Consider the following 23,398-nt stretch of genomic DNA (forward strand, 5'->3'; position numbering starts at 1 on the left):
ATCAGTGCTATACACTGGGCACGTTAAAGAACCAGGCTGTCTATTCGCAACGAGCTAGGCTAAGTTAGCCGGACAAGTCTGTATCTGATTTCTGATCTCTCTGTCGTGGGGGCTTTGTCTCACTCTGTCCCTCTGGTCAGATCGCTCTGTGTCTGTACTAGTACAGGATGAATTATGCGCCCTGTGTGGCTGCATTTGAACTATGTAAAGCGCCTTTGAACGTGAAACTGATCATGAAAAGGGCGCTATATAAATCTGGTATAATAATATAATAATAATAATAATAAAAGGCCACCTACAGAGATCAAAAGAAATCTCAAAAGCTTACTATGACATGTCCACAAAAAACGCAAACCATTAGAACTTGGATAAGGTGTACGGATCCGACAAGATAAACAATGGCTACCTGCCATAGAGGAGATAAAACGTACATGATAGGTCATACTGAAAATGGGACAAGCTATAGAAAAAATAGGCATCATCTTCTGAAATCAAACGAACAGCCATTCACAGAGCATGAACTACGAACAGCACCTTTCCCATTAGAAACAACACACAACACAAATAATTCTGCAGAAAGTTTCAAACAAATTGAGTCTGACATGCCTCAATCGCACTGTTCTATCCCGCCTTTGCCGGAGCAGTCAACACAGCAATCTCCGCAAAACAAAACACAATTCCCACAAAAAACAGTAACTGAGCCGCCCGCGTCCAGTCCAGCCAATTATAGTACAAGATCAGGTCGTATTATTAAACCGCCTTGATATGATATTAAATATTACTGTTCTGAAGTGATAGAAATAGCTCACAATACAAATATAGGTGATATGATGAATGATGTTCAAGTTAAGTGAATGAAATATAGTTTACAACTGAGAACTGTGTCATTAGATTGACAATCGTGCAGTTTGGAAATAAACAGAGATCTCTGATTGTAAATGAGCTGTGAAGCGATAAACATTCGGTGGAACAGAACTGTAACTTGATAGAGTCTACCTGGAATACATTTATCAATCTCTAACTGGAGGCTTGATCTTTCATGAGACTTTTATTGCTTTGAACTGACAATTGCTGGAACTGATTTTAAACTGATTGATGACTTTCATTTTTTTATGAAGAAGGGAGATGCTACTTTATAGGCTAGTCCAATAGCGAAACACAGCTGTCAGATCTACTGATAAGCACCACCAACTGACCACTCTCTTACTTGTATGTTTGTTGTACTCATATAGATTTAAGCTTAGAAAACAGTTGTGTCTGACATTATAACAACGGGCTTTGTCTCTAAACTATAATATGATAAGAAAAAATAACCTCTTTAAAAGACTGAGGACTAAGTGCACAAATTTGGATGTTGTGATTCCATCAAACCACAATCGCTAGGTCGGTTAGCTAAGACGACACAGTAAGCACTTCTGCTGGCCCAGGTGGGCTCACTAGTGCTCACATGGGCACAGAAGTAGTACTACTGACCTTAGTGTTACCCAGAATTTGCAACGGACCTCAGTACAAACTTACTCTTTTAATGTATAATATTTATAGTCGCTTTTGCTATTTTTCACTTCCTGTCAGCTGTAATATTTTAATATCCAGATGTACAAATTTAAACATGCACATAAATTGTAAGGGTATAGCTATTACAATGGTTTCTATCTGTTTGGCAACAATTTCATTTTATACAAATATAACCTTGATCATATAACTGAAATATTTAGAGGCGTTTGTAGGTAAGACTATCAAAATTTAAATGCCGGGTTAAGATCAATATAAATTGTACATCCGGGTTAGAAGCAAAAAAAGTACATCCGGGTTAAGGAATTATTATTATCTAGAGGTGATCTGGAGATGGTCAATGTCAAATGGAAATACAAGTTTTATGAAGACACAAGAAGGTTATGAGAAATGAAGATCGGAATAAATCAGCAGTTAAAAAAGTCGAAAGCGGCAGGAGAGTGTTGTTGTGGATTTTTTTAATCTCTGACAGCAAAACTTAAAGGTATAGGTCAACAACGTTTTTTGAGCCGTAGCTGATTCATGCAGGACAGTTGATTCGCCAAAATAAGGGTAGGAACATATATGTAATACATAGTAAAGCGGTATAAGTTATCGAGGAATGTAAACGAATGCATAGTCGAAAGGATATGACGTTGGCTTTAGAAGCTTGCTTTTCGAGGTTCGAGCCTTGGGAAGTTCACATTTTTATTTTCATTTTAATTGTTTGTATTAATAAAAAACCTTATTACGGAGGGTTTGCAAACAGTTTCATCTTCATATTGGTCTAGGTGTATTAACCATGTACTGTCAGTTGAACAGAAAGTGAGTTAGATTCTTCCAGCTCCGATTATCATCGTGCTTAACTCGGATTCCGATACATCATCTGACTCAGAGACTGACAAAGCAAGTGAGGTTGAAATTGTGTGACATGAATTGAATTGAAATGAAAGTTGCAAAATATATTAAAACTATAGAAACAATGAAAACAATAATTAAGGCAAACAGTATTATTAAAATATATAAAATCAAGTTCATGGTAAACAAAACATATATATTAACTTACTCTATAGAGATTTTTCAGCCAGGTAAGGACCGAATATCGATATAACCCAACTGAAAAGGTGTATCTTTCCGCCACGGCTCAAAACACGCGGTCGAACTATGCTATAAAGTTGTTTTGTTTCTTTTTTTATTTCGCATGCCATTGGAGTGTTATTAACTTAAGAACGCCAAACATAAAGATAACGACATTTAACTGGCAGAAAAACGCCTGAAATTAGCTGCATATGCGCAGAAGATGTTTGTTATTTATTATATTTTTTCAAGCCACCTGAAAGCGTATCTTAAAGGTTTTACAGATACCCGGAAGAGAAGACATAAAGGAGATAACACAAATATTTCAACAATCGAAAGATTGACCCAGTTTTCGTTATAACATGTGTAGTGTAGTATATGGTAATCTGTACTTTATAAAATGGTAGTTAATTGCCCTCCCGATCAATGTCTTATCAGTTCTAAAAATAAGATAGACAGATTTGTATACAAACACGCTCTCTCCTAATAGGAAAATAATGAGAAAACATGCAAAACTCAGATTAATTTTAAAAGAATGAGACTTATCTTTAACAGACATTTTGATAGGGTGGACAATTGTGCAATGTTAATAGCGATTCACATGCTGGAAAGTGGATGAAAATAAATTGGCGAACCCGAGTGTCAGTAGTAAACAATTTCGGATAAGAATTAAACGAGGCATGGGGGTGTATAATATGTGCTTGGTTGGTTGTATTATCTTGATCAACACATATATGTACAATTTTGTGTCTCGTTGCCTGCATCTAAAAGGAAATGACTTTTAAAGCAGTTTTTATCACAGTTCAAATGATATGATACTACAGAAAATAAATAGGAATTCAAAAAAAAGGTTACTTCTAGAACTTTACTCATCAAAAATATCTCTCAAAATTATTCTCAAGTACTTACATACAATTGTTTTACTGGCTAAAATGATTATGATTTCTAAAATAAGTCTAAACACCTTGTCAAGATTTTTCACTTGAATGTGCATAGCTGCCATAAGGTAACTCGAAGAGTTCTTATGCTGTTACCGCCAACAGTCGAAAGTTGAATAATAATATTATCATTAATCAAGCGATTTCATATTGGCCTAGTTATTTGTCCTCGAGCAGTCGTATTGGCATGAAGCCGTAGGCCTCGTGCCAATACGACAACCCTTGAACAAATAACAAGGCCAATATGAAATTGTTTGATTAATAACATTATGATATTAAAATACCTCGATGAATGGCAGAGTTATGGACCGGACACGAAACTGTGGACGGACGAAATGGCATAAAAGCGCAATCCTATATAGTTCCCAAGAACTGGTCTTCAACCAGTTGGGGACTAATAACATGCATTGTAATGTTATAACTGTTCGGAATTAATTTTAGATTTACACAATATGTATACAGTAACCCTATGACAGATATCGCTCTGATAATGGACATAACTGTAACAATAAACAAGAAATATCTTTAAAAATGATGGTCGGCGAATTGTAATAAGGAAAGAAGTTTATGAATTTTTCATCTAACATTCATCTTTCATCTAACATTTTTCAAATTGTAAAACTAAACACCGGACTTTAACAATTTAAATGGTTCTCTTTTAATTTTTCGCAAAGATTTCGTAGGGTTGCAATTTTGTTTCGTTTATCCTTAGACGAATAATTACAGCAATAGTTTGATGAAGATTCATGAAGCGGTTCATGAGAAGAGGTCATTAAACGTGTTTATATTTTTAGCTAAATTGGTCCCTATCCCCATTTGTAACAAAATAGCAGGAGACCTTACGATATTGTTACACATCGAGTTTGATAAAAATCCATTACATTTTAGGGGTTAATGCGGGTCATATCTACTTTTAGCTATAGTGGTCCCTGATAGGGCCCAAGTTCCTATATAAATAAATTTGGAAGAGGACCTTATAATGATGCTCCAGACCAAGTATGACAAAGATCCACCAAGCTGTTCATGAGACGCTGTATAAAGGCATTTCTAGTTTTAGCTCTAGCAGCCCCTAAAAGGGGTCAAATGTCCCAGCTGAACAAAGTTGGCTGCGGGCCTAATAAAGATGCTACAAATCAAGTTTGATTAGAATACATGAGAAAAAATCAATTAACGGATTTTTTTTTATCTTTTATTCTTATTTATTCTTAAATAGGTCAACTGATCCCACTTTAACAAATAGCATATTCGCTATTCATGAATCTTTGGACAATGACGTCACACCTATAAAATGTGAAGGTCAAGCAAAACATACAATTGTAATTATTTCAATATTTCTGTTTCATAAGCAAAGTTTGACCATAGTCATATCACATAGATAAAACTGTATGCAACGTACCTTTATTTCAGTGTAATGAGATTCAGTCATTATATAGCATATATATAATAAAACAGATTTCAACTGAGTTCAATATTTGCATACCGTACTAAAGAAAAATATTCATATATAATAAATCAGTTAAATAATTTATAACAAATATATCAAAACAAACAAGTACCCATTTTAATATGCAATCTGAATAAGTCACAAAAGCAAGAAACCTTTTCATATACAGACGACAATTGTAACAAGGAAAATCTTTTAAAAAGCACTTCTCTACATAAAAGACTCTTATCACACCCTTATTCATGTGATACGCAGACCGTATTCAGCTCTTTCTTTAATTTGATATATGTTGGTATTTGAACAGGTTTTTCATCATATTTATTAAACTTACTTATCATTTTGAGATATATCAATATTCTTGCTAAATATACTGAGCCAAAGTTAGCTTTAAAACTGTGAACAGCGTCGTTTAGGATAAACGCTTTGTCTACATTTCACTCAGCGTAGCACAATCAACAGAGTGAAAGAAATTGACACTCTCGTCCAATCAGGCAGAGTGTTGCATAAATCTTCCATTTTGATAAATTATCTATAATGCGTTATCAAGTAGTTTGATTTGCAAACTGAAGTCCCGTGGCATAGGTAACGAAAACGAATTTAGACGGCGTCGCCGAAAAAAAGTGCAGCAAAATTTTTACTCAAGGGTCACATGTCATGTATATTAAGTTATCATGTCTTATGTACAGAATATCCATTATTGAAATTTGAAGCTGCAACAATAATTCCAATGTTAATGAACAGCTATACTCTTTCATGCCGCGTCATATAGGCTAAATGTTAAAGCACTAAGTCATTGCTTCTGAATTTTCTTTCAAGATAATTCGTTATTTTCGAATGAGCCGTACAGACAGAAGGAATTATCAATGCCGTTTTCTTAGAATATTCAATGAGTTCCGAGTCTCACGTGTAAGAGCTGTGCGAAGATAATATGATAGTACATTTGTTAGTTTAGCATTAGGTTTTCTCTTGAATGATCCAAGGCTGTTTGTGATTGCGTTTGTATAGTTCGACCGCGTGTTTCGAGCCGTGACGGAATGATACACTAGCTTTTTCATTTGGGTTATGTCGATATTCGGTCCATACCTGGCTGAAAAATCTCTATGGAGTAAGTTGATATGCATATTTTCATTTTGTCTACCATGAACTTGATTATATCGCTGGCGCAATTGGTAGAGTGTAATGATTACAAACCTTGACGTGCGAGTTCAAGCCCAGATCACTGCCGTATATTTCTCTAGTATACTAGTACATTATTTTTTTATATTTTATTTTAGTCAAGAATCTTTGAGGACACTTTTTTAAAGTTTTAATAATAATGTTTGACTTATTTTTTTATTGTTTCTATATTTTAATATATTTTGCTACTTTTATTTCAATTTAATTCATGTCACATAATTTCAACTTCACTTGCTGTGTCTGTTGACGACCTTCATTTGTGTCAGTCTCTAAGTATGATGATGTATCGGAATCCAAATTAAGCTTTTGCTGATGATTTTGCGAGCATCATCACTATATTTGTAACGTGTTGAAGCCATTACACGGTAACTAAGACTAACAGGCAAGTAGTTTTGACTAGCTAACACATCATTAACTAATCGATTCAATGAACTGCACAATTTCCTCCTGCAATATTTATTGAAACAAGAAATAAATGTGGACTTACCAAGGCTTGAACCACGATAAGCAAGTCTGTTCAGCCTACGCTATATCCTTTGGGCCATTCAGCCAACGCCAAATTCTTTGGACCATACATTCGTTTGCATTCTACGATAACTTATACCGCTTTAGTATATATTAAATATATGTTCCTACCCTATTTTGGCGATTCAACTGTCCTGCATAAACTAGTCACGGCTCAAAAAAATGTGGTCGTATAACGCAGATATGAATTTGAAAATAACCAGTGTTGCGTCGTATACCTTCTAGTGTTATTTTAACATGTATGACATCGCAACGCATTCAAGGGTTTCGATGGACAATTGGTGGTTAATTGAATGAATCCTCGGTTGTTTGTAATCTTATTTCAATGCATTTCAGTGGTTGGCATTAATTATCCCGTATTGAGTATACGCAGGCATTGAATGTACCCTATTAAACCTATGTTAAACCTGCATTTCAGTCAAATTTTATACATTACATAGGCATAAATTGTAGACAAATATAGTATATTTACTGGTCAGACATCCAATTTCCCATTCTCATTCGACGCCGCCAGGAGGCGGTGTCGAGTATATGGGATACACTTTTATTTTGGACCATGTAAAGATGGTAATGAATAGTTTCGGAATGATAAACTGAACACAGTGAATAGTTTGTAAAAGGATCCTCGATATTGCACGACAGATTTTAGTGAATAAACAAAAAAAATGGCCAAAAGAAAACATAAGAAATGTTTGTAATGCAACTTATTATGTGATATAAAACAATGTTATCTGTCTGTCCTCTCCTTATTTCAAGAGCAGAAAATAGTTTTTTAATTTACAATTTCGTCAAAATGTTGATCCGATTTCTTGATAAGGGAGGTTACTCTGTAAGTCAAGTTTTCTATTTCTGACCTTAGCATGACCTACTTACCTATCTAATTTTCTATAAATAGAATACACCGCCGATATACCATACTGTAACACGTGATTTTCGGACAAGGGAACGTTCATGCATTTTACAATAACCTTTCAGTAAACTTCGAAGAGAATATTAAAAAATAAAAATACGGAAAATTACACTTTGCATAAAATTCCTTGAAAAAAACGTATTAACAAATTAAATAAAGGAATCAATAAGCACATGTATGTTTAAATGAACGTAGGAAGTGCCGCTGTTAACTTAAATTATTGTTAATCTTTTGTCTTATTTTCTTTGTTGATAGGTACAGTGATGTAATTTCAGAATGCGCACATTTTTGCAGATTCCTTTTACAGTAGTATATTTATATAATTGTTATGGTTACCTTAACTTTTAAGCATAGAGTTTCCCATTTGTGACCACATGTACAACTGGTCAGAATATTTCTAAATATTTTATAAACTCATCTTGATTCTAACCTTTGACTTTTTTTTGCTTATGTGTCATGTACTTATTGTTTACAGATATTCACTGTCAACTAAGGTGTGCAATAAAGGGCCATCATTTGGCTGAATTTGTCAGTGACAAGTTAATACTTCTTTAAAATGTAGTTAGATGGAAATATCAAAAGCCATGGGACCATAACTTATCAAAGCATCAGTGATTTTCAAATAGATTTCCTTATTGAATTTATATTTTCATTAATTTTATATGACTAGTCAGTTGCTCCGTTTGTATTATATCTTGTTACTTGTTTCTTTTTTCTTTTTTTTCTTTTTTTTTAACTTGTATAGATAGTTTGTTTTTGTATCTGTCCATTCCTGTCTAACTTAAAAAAAGATTTTCATTAAAACATTTTCTAAACTTTGGCAGTGGGTTATTATGCTTGCTAAATTTCTTGTAATGTTAGATTTGAATCAAGTTTACCGTTGGTCCAAAAAAAAAAAGAATTCTATGATATTCCAAAAGTATATAAGAAAGGTTCATGACATTTGCTTTGTGAATAGGGGAAATATAGAGATTATGCATGTTATATCATTCTTTTCTTGGACAAAATTTTTGGTTGTTTTGGCAACGGAAACTGTATAATCTGCATTCTGAAATATATAATGTAGGTGACTAAGGACCATGAAACTTCATCAGTGAATAGAAAACACTCATTACATTATATGATAATAAAAATAATGGTTTCTGTGAACCACAACTTTGAAATAATTATCTTTCAACATTTCCTCATTTCCCAAATAACTGCATTTCTGTGAAACTTCATACACATACTCCTGTATATAAGAACTTTTCACAGGTGCTGACCTTAGTTGGTGAAATAAATTCTTTAATTTTATATGTAAAGGGACCACCTGCTCGCAATGTCAATGTCATTGCAGGTAGAGGATTTGTATTGCATGGTAATACTTTTCTATCATGCTTATTTTTCATGCTTTTAACAGTTTATAACATATATTGTATTATGTGCTAATGTTGATAATTTGTAACCAGTCAGACTAACTAAACTAATAATTAGGTGATTTCTCATATTGCAATAAATGTACTTCAGATACAACACTTGGCGGCGTCTTTGATGCTTGCATCAATGAATTTCCTTGTACTGGCTTGAGTGTTCTTTAATATACCGTGACTGGAGTGGAGCCAACCTCCGCGCAGGAATATTGTCAAACAATCACTGTACCGATAAGGGGAAGTAACACTGTGTTGGAGTTTGGAGAGGAGCAAGAGTAATAGAATTTCAGATAAAAGGGAGAGTAGTATTTGTGTCTTCATACAATATGTTTTAAATTGTAAACTGTAGTTGCCTCCCTTAAATTCTATCACCCACAACTATTTATACCTTACACCTATATTACAGGTCACTGAAACGTGACGTAAACCAGTTTATCGCTTTGATACGATGTTTGTGGCGCTTGTCATGTGCGTTATCGATCAATTCATTATGCCCCCCTTCGAAGAAGGAGGGGTATGTTGTTTTGCAGATGTCGGTCGGTCTGTCGGTCGGTATGTAGACCAATCCCTTTCCGGATGATAACTTAAGAGCGCTTGGGCCTAGGATCATGAAAGTTGATAGGGAGGTTGGTCATCACCAGCAGATGACCCCTATTGATTTTGAGGTCAGTAGGTCAAAGATCAAGGTCACAGTGACCAGGAACAGTAACAGGGTTTCTGGACAATAACTCAAGAACGTTTAGGCCTAGGATCAAGAAAATTGATAGGGAGGTTGGTCATGACCAGCAGATGACCTCTATTGATTTTGAGGTCATTAGGTCAAAGTTCAAGGGCACATTGGCCAGGAACAGGTTAAAGGTTTCCGGATGATAACCCAAGAACACTTGGGCCAAGGGTCATAAAGTTGATAAAGAGGTTAATCATGACCAGCAGATGATCCCTAAAGATTTTGAGGACAAAGGTCAAGGTCACATTGACCCAGAAGAGTTAAACGCTTTCCGGACGATAATTTGAGCACGCTTGGGCCTAGGATCACGAAACTTGATATGGGGGTTGATCAAGACCAGCAGATGATCCCTGTTGATTTTGAGGTCAATAGGTAAAAGGTCAAGGTCACATTGAACCAGAACAGTAGAACTTTTGTTTACAGTGAGCAAATAATTTCTGTTCCTTGTGCAATTACTGAATGCATCAAGGGGGACATTTCGTGTTCTACGATCTCTTGTTAATTATATATCCTGTTTTAAGTTGCTGAACCCTGTAATCTGGGTTCTTCATTTAAGAAAATTTAAATCCCCGATACAATGTCTTTGTCTTAGGAAATGAATACTATTAAGACACAACTAAGTACTAAATAAGGCCGAAAGAATTTATCTTTAAGTAACGGCTTATAAGCATTTAGCATAATACATTCAAAATTTTCATATAAATCAGTCACCTAGGTTATAACAAGCTTATCATGATTGATTAAGTTATCTTCATACCAAAGTTTATTCGGCGATTATTTTCAAATATAGAATATTAAATGGCATTACCGAATCAAAAACGCCAGTTCAGGTGGCATTGTCTACATCGCATTGTTTTACGTATAAACAGGATACGTATGACATTATATTCAGGTAAATCCACTGGCACCAGATCAGAAAGAAAATGCCTCCGTACGTGTTACACCCTACCCCTAAGTATTCTATAAGAACCATGGTCATGAACGGGAAAATATACTAACCCATTTCAATCGCGTATTTCATACGCAGGTCAGTAAATGTGTACTACTGATATTAAACAAGCGATAATTTATCTTCAATCGTGCACCAGTCACCTTGTCTCAATATTCCATATTGCAGAGATGCTCCGTATATTTTATGCTTTAGTCAACGTTACAGAAAAAACTTGCGTGAACTTCCCTAATGAACATCCGGTCTAGAGGTCACGACAGTGTGCACATGTTAAGCGAAATGTAAACAAACAAAAAACAGATTGCAATATATTCACAGTTTTACGATAAGACTCGAAATGATGAATGAAATTCATCTTGTATATGGTTTTGAATTTGAAATCATACTTAGTTATACATCTATTCTGTGTTTATTTAATTCATTTTGCACATTTATGCTGCATATAAACATTTTAGCGTACACGTGTAGTAAAATGACGACTGACATACATTTTCACATCAGCCAATCAGAGTGTGTCTATAATCTAGAACGGAACTTCACCAGGGAAGTTCAAGCAATTTTTTTGTGTACCTGTGAAAAAACTGTAAACTACACGTTGTTTTTCTAAGATAAGAAGTATTGAAGAAATGTGACCGGTACACAACGGAAGATAAATTACCACTTGTTTAATATCAATAGTACACATTTACTGAACTGCGTGTTTTAGATATGAAATACGCGATTGAAATGGGTTAGTATATTTTCCCGTTCACGACCATGGTTCTTATAGAATACCTAGGGGTAGGGTATAACATGTACAGAGGCATTTCTTTCTGATCTGGCGCCAGTGGGTAAATCTATCGCAAAGCTGTATCATTTGACAATCTTGAAATAAATAAAAGATATAATATTTTATTCAAACCGTTACGTCAGACATCTTCAATTAAAATAACGCATTTTATTGTTCCAAGATCAAGAAAGCCTATTACATTTTTTTCAATGCAGGATTCTATTTTAATAATTATACATTTTGTTACGATTTGACTTCGTGAAGTTCATCAACAACGGTAAAAAAGTAAAACTTACGTGTGGCGATATTTCAGATTAAACTTTCGTCACCGCGTCTTGCCTCTGCTATATAATAATAGTTAATATTTAGTAGACATTTTTTTTCCTTTTCAGCCATGCGAAGGCTTTAGGTGTAAACTGTACCAGAAAATGGCGACAACAGGAACTGTAAAACCAACAGAAGAAAAAACACATTGCTTCAGACTTCTTACTTTAGTGGTAGACGGTGGCACACACGTTTTACGACACCAATTTCATCAGGCCATTCCACCTGAAGATTTATACAACACACTATGTGATCCTCAAGTTCGTAGAAAGTTGAATGATTTGAACAGGAAGAATCAAATTACACGCGATCAGTTTAATCTTCTATACCCGCAAATTGGCCAGCCCATTTCAGCAAAATTTGATATTAGCCTGTTATTCTGCCTATTGCGCTACATATGTGGTTTGAACGAACAGTCTCAATCATGGCAAGGCATTCCACCCTCATCTGATACGTCATTAGAATCCGACATTCAAAGAATGAGATTGATCAGAAATGAGGTAAAACAAATGAAATCTCACTTAATGAACGTAAACCTACATTTACATTGAGTATTTTATAGATAAAAATCCAAACCATGACAGGTTTTCTGTATTGCTGGAATTTTCTCAACAGTTGAGATTTTCTTTGCGTATGTAAGCTCTTTTCGCATCGTTTCATCTCGGATTGTTTCGTTGACATGCTACTGTAAAAATTATTAATTCATGACGGTTCAATATTTATTACGTTTTCTTTTTCAGATGTGTCACATGACATCACTTTCGTTAACAGAACAGAATTTTTCAAGGAAGTGGAACGAAACAGAGCAGGTAATTTTCAATCTTATGTTTGGCCATACAAACTTCAGGTTACTTCTCGAACGGGAAACATTTTACTGTATATAGTAACTTGTTTCCCGTTTAGGTAGCAAAATCATCAGTTGTTTACTTACTGGTTTCCATCAAACTTGAAGCCCAGTGCATAAGAGTATATATTGTTTCATTAAATGTAATATGCCAACTTAAACTAAATTTCTACCATTCAGATTGTTTTGATGTTTTAACAAATGTTTTAGTTAACTTTTTTGATTCTTAATTTCAAAGCTTCCCGTATAGGAAACGTAACTTCCAAATCAGGAAAAACAGATATGTCAGAAATACGACTCCTTTTTCTACTCACATTTTTTTTTGTTCAGGTCCGTATGAAAACTTTTAATGATTGATACTATTGAAGAAAATCGTTTTGCGTCAGTATAATTTAAAGCAACATAACATTTACAACAAAAAGTGCATATGCATTTGTAAGAATTAAGTGTTTAAGCATCTGCAAATATTTTGTATTAGAAATCATCAAGAAAGGCAATGTTAAAAAGTGTTTCATTATTATTATTATTTGTGTAAGGCTTCCCTATCGGTAAGTTAAGTTTCCAATACGGATCGAAAATTTTGAAATTAAGTAGTTTCAATGATAAATAATGACTTTATTAGGATATTTAAAAAGAACTGAACGGTAGAAATTTAGATATATTTCTCAAGTTAGCAATGGTGTATTTTTTAACGATACCATGCATATTCCTACGAACGGGAAGAAAGTTACTGTAAAAATTTCTTATTCAGGTAGTAGAGGAAAACCAACTGGTGGACTTCCTGAACGGAAAGTCCCCACTGCATATTGGTGTTTTACTCGTACATACTCCAATATATACTAAAACCAAAACATAACGAAGACTAATTATTTGGGGCATTATAATACTAACAGCTGGGGAGAGACATTGTTGATGTTTATTTTTTACTGCTTTATATTTCAAACGATTAACAGTACAATACCATATCAACATCTCCAAAGCTCTTTATCACTATATTATCTCACCAACTTCCACTGAACGATTTCCAGGTGATTCTCCGGCTAGGGCATGGAATTCCTACGCTAAAACAAGATATTCAGAAGTTAAAGGATTGCAGCATTGATCCAGAGAAAGAAAAGTACTATCAGGAAAAGCTTAAAGGGTGGGAAGAGACTGACACCATGAAAAGCAAATTAGCTGATATTGAGAGCAATGTTAAAGACTTTGGAAAGAAACTCGAACAATTAGAAATTACGAATGTTAGCAGTCAGGAACTAGAATCACGACAAAGTAAGCTAGAACAAGTTGTTCTTGGTGACAGGGCGAAAATTGATGAAAAACATAAACGTGTTTCTGAACGTCTGAGTGAAACTGAATTGAAAGCTAAGCAGATAGAAGAAACAGTCGCTCAGCTGTCAGGTAAGCATCCCATCTAAAATGCTTTATTTAGTAATATTGTATTTAAACGTATTTGGAATCAGATATGTGACATGTGTGACTTGCTACGATAAAGAATATTTCTTTCTATGGAGTCCTAATGACATTTTTAACAACATTTATGTCAATTTCTTACTCATTAATATAGTTTTATACACTTTGCATAAATTCTGAAAAACAAGATACTCCATCTAAACTTATCCATGCTGTTTTTTTTTCACTGATCTGATTGAATAAATAATAAAAACGTTATACTATACACCCAGACGTCGCGTCAGAAGTTGAAGCTTAAAATAAAATCGCATCAAAATTATACTGCTTTGACCTCACCTTTTATCTGGTATTACTACTCGTACCTAAATTGAGATTTTCAAATTAACTCTCATTATTTTCTTTTCTACCAAAATTTCCTTAATTAATACCTAGATCTATATGGCCATCCTAAGCGCTTCCGCGCTAGTTCAGTGCCTTTAATGCCGTTATAGGCCCTGGTATTTTAACCTCAGTTGCCGTAACGATAATGGAAAAGATCCGACAGCGAATAAATAGAGAATATTTGTTTGTTTTTCGTGAATCTATATCTCACTGAGAAGTGAGAAAATTTCAAATATTTTCACGAGCGCGCAGCGCGAGTGAAAATGTGAAAATTTTCTTAATTCGAGGTGTGATGTATTCCATATTCACGAAAAACAAACAAATTTTCTTTTTATTTTATGCTCAATTACGTTGAGATGTGCACTTTGCAACAAGTTTTAATCTCAGCGCGAGAAACAGACGCGCGTAAACAGACATGACGACAGACGTGTTGTGACGTTAGAAAGACGCACACAACATAAAGTTCCATTTCATTTTATTTTTTGCTGCATAAAGTTATGAAATTCTCATTAAGTAAAATAATTTGAATCGAGAAATATGCTATAAAGAACAAAGTGCGACTACAATTTTCATCCTGTTTTAAGCAAATAATTTAAAATTCGTACACAATGTACAAGTAGATTGGCATTTACAGTAAGTGATATGCAGTGAGTGATATGGATTATATCTCACTGATAAAACACGGTATTTCACCAGTTAGCATAAAATAAAAAGTAGATTTTAACGTGCGTTTATGACGCTACTGGTACACTTATTAACTTCAATTTCTGACGCGACGTCCTACAATTTAAATACAAATGTAATTCCAAAATTCTTCTTTGTCAGGGAAAGCTGGAGATGGTCTTCTTAAAATATCACCAGAATTGGAAAGCCTCTGTTGTAAGCATATTCACTGATCTGTGCCGTATAGCTTTAGCAACTATAAAAATATAACTATTATTATTACTTAACGAACCTTCTAACGCCAATAATGTTAATATTAATCAATAAGCACTTGAAATGTTACATGTATACGTTTTAATAGATCTATTGTGAATAAGATGTCAAAATTACAGTGAACAATAGAAAGTCATCAAAATACCTCCGCCCATTTTGAAAAAGTCGCAAAATTCGAATATTTATTTAAGCAATATGGTAAACTGGAATTGTTTTAAATTGCATTTTTGAAAGGAACATGCAATAGCTAATTATTCTGACATAAACTTATGCGATTTGATCCCGTTGAGGTCAAAATATGTCCAAAGGGGGAAAATTGTCGAAACGTATGCCAAAATTCAGAAATGTGCGTCATTTAACGTTTAAGATATTGGCTAAAATGTAAGTGTTGCGTTAGAAAATTTGTTAAAATGTATTTCGATGTTTTGTAAATTAATATTTTTACTAACTTTATTTATAATGAAGTGTGCCCTGGGTAAAAAGCTATCTAGCTTTGAAAATAAGCGTCAGTATAAGAGCAAACTATTGCAGGCAACTGACTTATCTTTTGTCGACCGAGCCTGCAACATTTTCGTTTATGTTGTGTAGGGCGACCTGTGGTTTTCCACATTTTCATTTTAATAGTCTCATCAAGGTATCCATCTCAATCATTTCAGCTACGACAAGACTGTATTTGGAAGATGCTGATCGTGATGAAATTTACGTCGAAACATCTGTCCATCTTAGGGCGAAAGAAACGTTGGAAACTACAAATTGTCTGATACTCACTGGACTACCTGGAGAAGGTAAAACTACCATGGCTACAAAACTGATCAGTGAGGTCACAGATGTGGATTCTGTCTTGAAGCTTAGAGAGCCTTCAGATTGGAAACTTGTAGATTTAAGTTCGAATCGTTTCAATACAATATTCATTGATGATATATTTGGAGCAGGTTCATTTGATGAAAAGTTACATAGAGGTTGGTCAACATACTTGCCGGAAATAGAGAAAGCTGTTAAAAAGAACCAACTTAAAGTAATTATAACAACCCGACATTATATTTTCGAGGAAGCAAGAGAGAAAATGCGCCGAATGCACCTGTTCAAAGATAAAAACGTGATAAGTCTTGATTCAGCTAAGTTGACAGTGCCAGAGAGAACTCAAATGCTAGAAAACCATCTAAAACATGCAGATAAGGAATTTGCGTCTGCTTTTATCGAAGAGTGCAATACGACATATGAATATTCGTTCTCAAATAACAGTTATAATTATTTGCCGAGAAACCTACCAGACACAAGTACATATATATGGGGCGGAAAACGGATAGGTTTTCCTGAAATTGTTGACATTTTCGTTAACTCAGAACAACTCTATAAACAAGGGGCATCTTTCTTTGAAAAGCCAGTAGCGTTCTTCAGAACATGCATGGAAGATCTTTTCCTCGATGAAGAGAAATACCTTGCATTAATTTTGCTTTGGTCAAGACCTCTCAAAGAATTAAAGGTTGAAGAACTTTGTCCATCCCCGATTCAGTCTGATATTGAAACAACTATACAAAAATTCAATTTCGAGTTAAAAGGACCTCTGCTCAAAGTTCTACGCAAATCATTACAACACCATAAAGGTGGATATCTGAGATTTAACCCCAGAACCGGTACATACTCATTCTGTCACAACATTGTGAAAGATATGGTTGGGCTTGTTGCGGGCCAAGAATATCCCGAAGCAGTTCTAGAGTTAGCGGATAAAGAATTTATCATGCAATATGTAACAACAGATAAAGGAAAGGATGACGGTTTTCATCTGTATATAGAAGAATACATGTTCGAACAATTGCGACAAGTTATATGCCGCACCCTACTCTTCAACCCCTCTCAAAGAAGATCAACGGATTATCTATTTGGACTGCACAACCAATTTCATCTGAAAACGATAGGTCTTGAATTCGAAGACATACATTTAAATGCATCAAGTCTTGCCCATGATTGTTTCTGCAACAGATCGTTCATCGCTTCGTTTTACAAGAGCAAAGTGGGACAGGATCTTTTGTCAAAACCAGTTGCTACACTATCTCGCGAGTTTAGTAAGCGATACGGGCTTCGTTTACCAGTCAAGAAATGTATGGTTTATCTCCCTACACTTGCGCTCTTATTTCGAAATATTGAACTATTGGAAGAATTTCTGAAGTACAATTTCGATCCGAAGTCTGGCATGTCTGCTCAGTTTTTGGAGATGTCTCTACTGATTGCCGTTCATGCTGGGATAAAATCTCAAACTTTAATGATGTTAGAATATGGGGCAATTTCGAATGAAAATGTCATATTGGTAGCTGCATCACAGTCAAATGTCGAAATACTAGATATCCTCTTAGTAAACCGGCCAGTAGACTACGACACACAGTCTTACATTATCAACAGCAACAGCCCTTTAATTGCAGCAGCAAAACACGGGATTATTCCATCAGTCGAATGCCTTATCAAGCATAAAGTAAACGTGAATTATCGTAACAGAAACAATATGTCAGCTTTGGATAAAGCTGTAATATACAGACAATATGAAGTATGTCGAATTTTACTGGAAAACGGGGCAGAAGTAAATAGTAGCGGAGTCAAATATAAAAGAACTCCTCTCCATATGGCTGCAGATGTAAATGGTTCGGACAGACATGCACTAGTAGAGATAGCCAAGCTGTTAATTAGATATGGTGCTTCGTTGCATATGAAGGATTACCGGGGTCATTGGCCAATTCATTGTGCCGCTATACGCTGCAACAACGACGTCTTGAAGACGCTGCTAGAAGAAGACGTTTCTCAAGCTTCTGTTAGAGTCACATCATATGGTAAGCACTCTTTTATAAAGGGTATGGACCTCTTTCATATCGCAGTATGGAAAAATAACCCGGACTTGATTGACATACTTCTGCAGTACAACGCTGATCCAAATATGCCAGATTTCTACGGGAGAACTCCTTTTTATTGCGCTGTTTACAATGGAAATTTGGAAATAAGTAAGAAACTGCTGAATGTGGCTGATATTCGACAAGCGGAAAAGACAGGCTTTACTCCTTTGCATGCTGCTGTACGCAATGGCAACTCAAAGTTGGCCAAAATGATTTGTCCGGCTGCAGATATCAACGCAAAAGACAAGTATGGCAAAACACCATTACATATCGCTTGTGAAACAAAGAATGTAAAGCTATTCAGAATACTTGTTACAGATTACAAAGCAGATGTTCGGATGCTGACAAACGAGGGCGAGACAATATTTAGAATTTTGAAGAACCCGTCAACACAAACACAAAAAAGGAAAATGATGAAGAACAACGTGAAAGGATCTTTATCCGCAGCGATGTTTGAAAAATGCATTCAGATAGTTGAAAGCGTTGATGTTGAATTTGCACATAACTGGGAAGTCTTATCATCAAGTTCGTTACCGTACAAGACTGACAGTTCCGGATGAAAAGTATGCGTTTCTATTTGAAACTTTCCAGATGAAAATTGACATTTCTCAACAAACGTGGTATTGTGGTTAGGTCTCATTGAAGTATGTCACATATAGCGCAATACAATGTATTTTTCGAACATTTTACATTTGAAAGTCGTCCAAAATATCAAATAATAAAAATAAAATCAAAATGTTAGAACAAAATCAATTACAGAAAAGCTAAAAAACTTGTGCACGAATGTTTAGTCTAACATCCTATTCAGAATGGAAAACACCATTTGAAACAGGTGACATTACTTTTTTCAGACAAAATTTCTGTTGAATCATGTGTTTATAAATAAGCTATAATTGTAAAATAAATATAAGTTAATGTGCGATTTATTTCTTTATTTCATTTCACATCATTTATCTACAAAATTGTAAATAAAATGTCAAAATAATATAGTAATTGCTTTACGCAAAAACGTGTCTCCCTCAAAATTACGCAACAAAGTTTCAATACTTATGACAAGAAACAATCTGAATGTTCTAGAGTTGCCTATTTTACGACAGATGTATCAGTATATTACCTGAATGTTTAACAAATGCTTCTGAAAGATGTTTTCTAATATCACTATCTATTTGACCTTTAACATCACTGTATATCGACCTTGTTCCAGCATGGCAAAAACATGTGTTCTCTACATTGACTTATTTTGCCGAGTATTTTTTCAAGTTGTTTGAAAATGCTTCTCATCCTTTTGAGCTTTGACCTCACTTTTTGATATCGAACTGAATCGATATGACTGATACAGTGATAGTTGCCTTCTCAAAGACGTCATTTAAATATGGTACATAGTGAATGAAATCTAGTGACGTCAAACGTTATCACTGTGAACACAGTTTAATCATATTTTACTGCAATTATCACACAAGATATGATAGTAAATGCACATCAAGTTTTTTTTTAGTTTAACGTCGTTTTTTCAACAGTATTTCAGTTATGTAACGGCGAGCAGTTAACCTAACCAGTGTTCGTGGATTCTCAACCAGTACAAACCTGTTCTCCGCAAGTAACTGCCAACTTCCCCACATGAAACAGAGGTGGAGGACGAATTATTTTAGATACAATGTCTTTTATCAAATCGTCAAGGAGAACATATGCCTCGCCCAGGGCTCGAGCTCACGAACCCGAGATCCGTAGATCTGCGCTCTCCCTATTGAGCTAAGCGGGCGGGTGCACATTAAGACATGAATATATATACAACTGCAAACCAACAATACATCAAGACATATAATACTACAGTACATCAAAATACATAAGGTACCGGTAACTTAGCAATAGTGTGATACTATAAAAGGGCTGGACCTCAAGTTTTACCTGCATCAGAAATCAGTCCGTCCCTGTCACTGTGAACTTGAGTCCAAATACAGTTTCCAATCAATAACCGGAGAACACTTTCGGATACTTATGTGACTATTATTTCAGTAAATGACGTTTTGGGACCATTAGGTCAAAAGTCAAGGTTAATGTGACTTTAAGACTGGAAACAGTTTCCGATCACTACCTACAGAACACTTTGGCCTATGGATGATTTTACAGTCAGTGAATGGATCTATTATTTGGGGTCAGTAGGTAAAATTGCTCTAACATGCTTATGTCAAGACTGAAAACGGGTTATGCTTAATACTTTATGGTGTTCCTTTAGGACAATCGATATTTAGCCCCATTCGCCCTGTATTTTGGTAAAGGCGATAGAGCAATAATACGATGCAAAGGTACGATACGATGGCACTATAATTAATAAATTTGGGTTGATTTCGCAGCCATATCGTATGGTAAACTCTCTTTATCAAAATATATGGATTTATTTTATATCGCATAAAAGTATAGGCAAATCGCTCAACCAGACTTAACTGCATAGACGTATGAACGGAGGGGTGCGGTGGGGGTATAGATTAATTTCATATCGCATAAAAAGTATGGGCATATCGTTCGGCCAGACTTAATTGCACAGGTATTATAGGAAGGGGGCAGGGGTGTCAGGCACTCACCCCCTCCCCCACACCCAAAGAAATTTTGAGATTGGGGGCCAGCATGTGCTTTGTCTCCACTCCCCCTCCCCCTTCAAACTATTGGACCGCCTTTTGGATCGCTCCTCAGTCAATGAATTGACATATACTTCTGCAGTTCTACATCGATCCAAATATACAAGATTTCTACAGAACTTGAACTAAAGGTATATTCAACATCTTGACTGGGAGTTTGCCAAAAAAATATAGGAAATTTGATTCAGCAGAAAACAGTATGAGGGAATGAAATTTATTTTGTTGTAATCATGCACTTTAGCTCATTTGATCAAAAAGTTCAGAATTACCTGCATGTATCAGCACAGGTGTATGTCCAAATGTCCGTTGTCCACAACTTTACTGTCAACACTGTGGAAGTCACAATTTTGACTCAGTCTTAATGAGACTTAGTCAAAATGTTTGCCTAAAGAAAATCATTGATTAGTTCGATTCCGGGTAATCAGAGGTTAATAACTAGGTCACATCATTGAAACAAGTTATATCTTCAAAAAAAGATATTTATGTATTTTAGATCAATCTATAAAACGGATGTATGCATAGCAAATTGTTATCTATTTGATTGTGATTCTGTCCTATTTTAAGTAAATCAAAGTCCAGTCATAAATCAGCCTAACACAAGATGTGCTATGGTTCGAGTCACGGACTGCGAATGTTTCCACCAATTTTGTGAATAGTTCTTCCAGAAAAACATGGTCATAATTTTATAAAGGCCAGATTTGGAGTAAATATTGGTCAAAATATTCACGAAAAACGACACTAAAATGATCTAAAATTGCCGAAACAGCTTAATATTCTATTGATCCACAGCCTGCTAAAGGCACAGATAACATAAACTGTAACACAAAAGTGTTAAAGGTATTGCATGAATAAGGATTCTGTTTTTGCACTCAGAACCTAATAACCTTATAGAGACCGCATAAAAGAATGAGCAACGCATTTCTCATTAGTCCACTGTTAAAATTCCACTAACGTATTTTTACTCGATATTGACCAAAACATGAATTAATTCAAAGTGGTTCTATTATTCATATAAAGTACAATAACTAATAATATGAATGCAAGTTATGAACAGTAGTGGATTCAGGAGAAAATCTGTTTAAAAAATGGATAATTTCAATGGGCTACGGACACTAAAGGGCTACGGATAGCAAAGATTGACCCGCAACTTATAATATTTATTATCCCCCGCCGATGAAATCGGGAGGGGGGGTATTGAATTGGCGTTGTCCGTCCGTCAGTCCGTGTGTGCGTCCGTCCGTCCGCAGCAATTTCTCAGTAACTTGCAGGTAGAATTTCATGAAACTTGAAATAAACATGAACCACTGTACTGCGATGATGCCCGTCAAGTTTTTATCTTGGTCCGCCCCTTATTTCCAGAGTTATGGCCCCTGAAATAGTCAGAAATGCATATTTTCGTCCGTCCGCAGTCATTTCTCAGTAAGTAGCTGGTAGAACTTCATAAAATTTGAAATAAACATGAACCAACATACTGCAATGATGCCCTTTAAGTTTTTTTTTGGATTGGTCAATTTTCCTTAGAGTTATTGCCCTTTAATTGTTTAAAAGTCTACAGATTTGTACATAACAAACCAACCAATTGGTAGAATTTCATTTAACTTCTTTCATTCTTTTCCATGAACATTTATTATAAATATGTAAAGTTGTGTACCAACACCAGGTCACCACCTTGCCTTGGTCACACCCCCTCCCCCACAACCAAATTTTTTCAAACCTTCCATACATATTTATCAACATGCAAAGTTGTACCTTCCCCAACCTCACTCCTCTACCTAGTCATGCCTACCAACCCGATCATACATATCCCCCAACCCCTACCCCATTTTATTTTTATTTTTTTGCTTTTTTTGTTTTCATTTGTAATTTTTCATCAGTATTTATAATCAACATGTGAAGTTTTATACCCTCACCTGGTCACCCCCCCCCCCCCCCCCCCCCCCCCCACCCCACACACACACACCCAACAAAAAAGGCATTCGTTTTCTGTTAAATTGATTTTGACTAATGAAATTATTTGCTTCTTAGTAACATCCTTATCTTTTTGCTGGATATATTTTTTGCCATTCCTCACCACAAACCCTTTCGGCGGGGGATACCAATTCATCGAATTTGCTTCTTTATTTATTTGGGTTTCACGGCGCACCAACACAGTATAGGTTATATGGCGCCAAACAAAACTACAAAACCGCAACTTATAAACTACAATCATTTTTGTGAAAACATTTTGATATGTCATACCCTCTGTGGATATGAAACAGTAGATAGTAAACATGTGAGTATGTCAATGAAATCAATTAACAAACAAGGAGCCTACCTTTCCTCAATATCCACGTACGCCATCTTTTTTTTCTTGCCGTACACCAAGTCACGTGACAGCATACAGTGTAGTAGTAAATTTGGACTCCAAGAGTGTGAACTATATTTTTCTACGATTTGACGTAGTGACCTAGTTTAAGACCTCAGGTAGCTAATTTTTAAACTTGACCTAGGTTTTATAGAGACAAGCATTCTGACAAAGATTTAAATTGACCACGCAGAAAATAAGGCCTCTGAATTAAGAAGGTCTTTTCATGTTT

The 23,398-nt window shown here is 35.2% G+C and overlaps 1 protein-coding gene across 2 annotated transcripts; it reads left to right on the top strand.

The window, feature by feature from the left end:
* The first annotated feature begins 1,818 nt into the window (after nucleotides 1-1,818).
* LOC123527465 (uncharacterized) lies at nucleotides 1,819-19,108 on the top strand. 2 transcript variants are annotated; one of them, XM_053519886.1, is made up of 7 exons: nucleotides 1,819-1,996; nucleotides 9,068-9,265; nucleotides 11,806-12,239; nucleotides 12,480-12,548; nucleotides 13,612-13,981; nucleotides 15,200-15,253; nucleotides 15,967-19,108. In XM_053519886.1, exons 3-7 carry the CDS (start codon nucleotides 11,844-11,846, stop codon nucleotides 18,747-18,749), a joined length of 3,672 nt encoding a protein of 1,223 aa, XP_053375861.1. In that variant the 5' UTR covers nucleotides 1,819-1,996; nucleotides 9,068-9,265; nucleotides 11,806-11,843; the 3' UTR covers nucleotides 18,750-19,108. The 2 variants fall into 2 exon arrangements, with proteins under 2 accessions (XP_053375861.1, XP_045162879.2); XM_045306944.2 differs by lacking the exon at nucleotides 9,068-9,265 and having other exon boundaries at nucleotides 11,808-12,239.
* The last annotated feature ends 4,290 nt before the right edge of the window (nucleotides 19,109-23,398 follow it).

This window comes from Mercenaria mercenaria, chromosome 1 (genome assembly GCF_021730395.1).
Source record: "Mercenaria mercenaria strain notata chromosome 1, MADL_Memer_1, whole genome shotgun sequence".
Lineage (NCBI taxonomy): Eukaryota > Metazoa > Mollusca > Bivalvia > Venerida > Veneridae > Mercenaria > Mercenaria mercenaria.

Excerpts from the sequence above, each read along its gene's own strand:
- LOC123527465 (XM_053519886.1), top strand. The coding sequence starts at position 11,844 with ATGGCGACAACAGGAACTGTAAAACCAACAGAAGAAAAAACACATTGC. Across the intron at positions 13,982-15,199 it reads AACAGTCGCTCAGCTGTCAG|GGAAAGCTGGAGATGGTCTT; the intron begins GTAAGCATCCCA and ends CTTCTTTGTCAG. Across the intron at positions 15,254-15,966 it reads AGAATTGGAAAGCCTCTGTT|CTACGACAAGACTGTATTTG; the intron begins GTAAGCATATTC and ends CAATCATTTCAG.